Raw genomic sequence first — 3597 nt, forward strand, 5'->3', positions numbered from 1 at the left:
TTGAACCTCCAGCCTTCTGGTTAGCAGTCAGATGCCTTAGGCACTACGCTACCAGAGCTCCCCACCATCACTAAGAACTCACCAAACAGAGCTGCCATGAGCTGATATGGTACTTCCCTGTAGGTTAGAAAAAGGGGTCCCTATTCTGATTAAAGGAGCTCTGGTGGCTAGTGCCTAAGGCATTTGACTGCTAACCAGAGGGTTGGCGGTTCAAACCCACCAGCCACTCCATGGAAGGTAGACTGGGCAGACTACTTCTATAAAGATTTACAGTCTTGGAAACTCAAAAGGGGTCGCTATGAGTCAGAATCGACTCAATGGCAGTGAGTTTGGTTTTAGTTTGGTATTCTGATTTAGGGAGTGTCACTGGGGTGGCATAAACAGTTACACACTCAACTACTAACCAGAAGATTGGCTATTTGAACCCACCCAAAGAAAAGACTTGACAGTCTGCATAACTACAGCCAAGAAAGGCCTACAGAGCAGTTCTACTCAGACACACAGGCCGTCACCATGAGTCAGAATAGATTCAACAGCAGCTGGTTTGGTTTTTGGTTTTTCACTCCAATTAAACATAGTACCTACTACTCAGGGCACATGGTCTAGAATAGAACATGAGCTGAGTTCAGCTTCTACTTACCTTGAACACTGACCAACTATACACAACAACCCTGAATCCAAAGAAACTTCCAGAATCTGGGTGTCAGCCTCCATCAGGGGCTTTGTACACGGCTCACGCTTCCTACATCATGGTTCAGAACAGCAGCGACCAGCCTCATTTTTCCAGGCAATAGCCCTTCAGGAGCATTGAGTTATCCCTTCCCCACAGTCTTCTGGGTTGAGGGATCTCTCCTGGGGAAGTTCTCCATGTGGCTGCTCTGGGCATGATCTCCATCACCATCCTAGGAGTCTAATGACTCACTTAACCACAGCAGGGTACTGATGGGGACACAGTCGAAAATAACTGTTCTCAGATTATAGCTTCATCGCTACGGATGTGGTCTTGGGTTAACTATTGAACTAGATCTTTTCCTCATTAGGAATCCTTGGGTGGCATAAGTGGTTCAGCGCTTGACTGTTGACCAAAAAGATGGTGGTTCAAATCCACCCAGGGCACCTCAGAATAGAGCTTTGCTATCTAATTCCAAAAGGTCCCAGCCGTTGAAGACCCTGCGGAGGTCAGTTCTCCTCCAGGACACCCATCCGTCAGGTGCCAGGAGTTGGAATCGACTCGGTGGCAGTTGATTTTCTCCTCATTAGTGACATGGGATGTTTATCTCATAAGGATTTGAGGATTGAAGGAAACCAAATGCAAGCACACGCACGTTCAACAGGAGCTGTTACCGTTCTTGACTGCTACTGATGATCATCTCTTCCTGTGAGGATTAATCTGGAAAATAAAAGCTTTGTGGCTTTAAAATTCTGTTCACTAATTTGTTTCTCAAGGAGGCTGCTAACTTATAAATTGGCAGTTCAAATCCATCAACTGCTCTGTGTGGAAAAAGAGCTCCTGTAAAGATTACAACCTTGGAAACCCTAAAGGGCAGTTCCACTCTGTTCCCTAGGGGCGCTGTGAGTCAACAGTAACACTAATTGTTTCTCAGTGATTAAGACCCAAAATGGGAAGAACACTCCATGTGAATAATTTCTACTTATTTTCTTTGAAGCAATTAACATTCTACCTTATGCTCTAATTCTTTAGTTAGATCTATTTCCCTTGTTTAGGCTCTAAGGGAAGAACGTTCATTAGCTGGGTTTTAGTGAATTTTAACTATGTGCCAGATATTCCACTTGATAACTCATGTGAATTATCAACTCAGACACCCAACATGAAGGTGTAACTTTTATTTCCAACTGAAAGAGGGAGGAAATGAGACTTAATAACATTTAGGACCTTGACTTCATACATCGTAAATGCTAGAATCAGAATTAACCAAAAAACACAAACCCAAAATCCCCAAGGGCCATGCTGATACCCATAATGTTCCACTGAAGTTCCACCTGCACATGGTAAGTGTCCCCAGGTATAAACTGTCTGTACTGTGTTGCTTGGTAACCTCGATTGGTTGGGCTCCTGAAGGGATGGTCCTCAAACTGTAGAGTCTGCACCACCAGTAGCTGCATCAGCTGGGAGCTTGTTGAAATGTGAATCTTGGGCCTTGCCTCAGATCTTCTGAGTCAAGTTATTGGGGTAGAGCCCAAGAATTTGGTTGTTTTCGTTTTTTTCCTCAACATTGTATATGAGAAGTCATCCGTGTTGAGGAGGCAGTGGTGGTGTTGGTTGCTATTGAGTCCTTTTTTGACTCAGTGACCCCATGTGACAGAATGGAACCGCCCTGCAGGATTTTCTAGGCTCTAATCTTTACAGAAGCAGATCATGAGATCTTTCTCCAACAGAGCTGCGGGGTAGGTTCAAACCACCAACCTCCTGGTTAGCAGCTGAGTGCTTTAACCGTTGCACGACTGGGACTCTTTCCAGGAATTAGTTTTAACACATCTTCCAGGTGATTACAAGGCAACTTAAAATTAGGTCATTGGCCTCTACGTCCAGTTGAGATGATGACTGGAGACACTGGAGCTTCTAACAGTTTCTAAAGCTTCAAAATACGGTGGCCCTTTGTTTCTGTCTATGCACAGTATATGTTCAGAAACTGAAGAGTTCATTTTTGTTTCAATAGCCTCAAAATTAGATCTGAGTCAGTATGTTTCAAGAAGGGGCTGAGGTGAGGATTTACATTTCCAGCTATCTCCAAGATGCTGATGCAGCTAGACTAGGCACCACGCATTGACAATCACTGGCCTAGCTAATTCAGGCCAGATAGTGGAGTGAGACAATTATACAGTGTTTGGACTCTGGAGAATGACTTGGTCCTGTTTTTTTCCTGAAGGTTGGAATCTTGCTCAGCCACCATGCAGCAATGGGGTGATCTCTTCTGGGCCCTTGAAATCAACCAGTCCCTAACATGCCTGAACCTCACAGCCAATGAGCTCTTGGATGAAGGTGTGAAGTTGCTGTGTGCAACCTTGAAACACCCGAGGTGCTCCCTGAAGAAGCTGTCGTAAGTCTTTCCTCTTACGCTACAGAACATCTATGTTTTAGGTCCAGGGCCAGGGAGAGTAGAGCAAGGGTAACAGCCTGGAACAGCGAACACGCCAGGCAGTACATATAGCACCTCCTACTTATGGAAACGCCTGGTCCCCGTTTTTGGTGCCAGGCACGTGGCCCATGCATCTTGTCCTGCCCTCCTCCTTCCTGCCCCTTCACATCTGTGATCACTAGCACAGGAGAGAGGGGAAGGGAGTTTCACGAAGGGCTTTAGCTGAGGACTTGGGGCTCTGGAGGCAACCAAGCAGGCTGGAGTTGGGGAACGTTCCCACCATCTTACCATTTGTGTGATGCTCCTGCAGGTTGGAAAGCTGTCAACTTACAGAAGCCTGTTGCAAGGACCTCTCTTCTGCTTTGATCATCAACCAGAAATTGACACACCTGTGCTTGGCAGAGAATGAGCTCCGGGATATTGGGGTGTCTCTTCTCTGTGTAGGCTTGTGTGACCCCAACTGTAAACTACAGACCCTGGTGTAAGTCTGCCGATTACC

General features: G+C 45.9%; 1 protein-coding gene across 1 annotated transcript in view; it reads left to right on the top strand.

The window, feature by feature from the left end:
• Positions 1-3597, top strand: part of NLRP2 (NLR family pyrin domain containing 2) — a 32289-nt gene that overhangs the window by 23181 nt on the left and 5511 nt on the right. Inside the window, exons 7-8 of the mRNA XM_007958976.2 lie at positions 2889-3059; positions 3409-3579. Coding sequence (XP_007957167.1) covers positions 2889-3059; positions 3409-3579 — 342 coding nt within the window. The remainder of the gene's footprint in view (positions 1-2888; positions 3060-3408; positions 3580-3597) is intronic.

Source organism: Orycteropus afer, unplaced genomic scaffold, assembly GCF_000298275.1.
Source record: "Orycteropus afer afer isolate SDZICR_OR568_19922 unplaced genomic scaffold, OryAfe1.0 scaffold01268, whole genome shotgun sequence".
Classification (NCBI taxonomy): Eukaryota; Metazoa; Chordata; class Mammalia; order Tubulidentata; family Orycteropodidae; genus Orycteropus; species Orycteropus afer.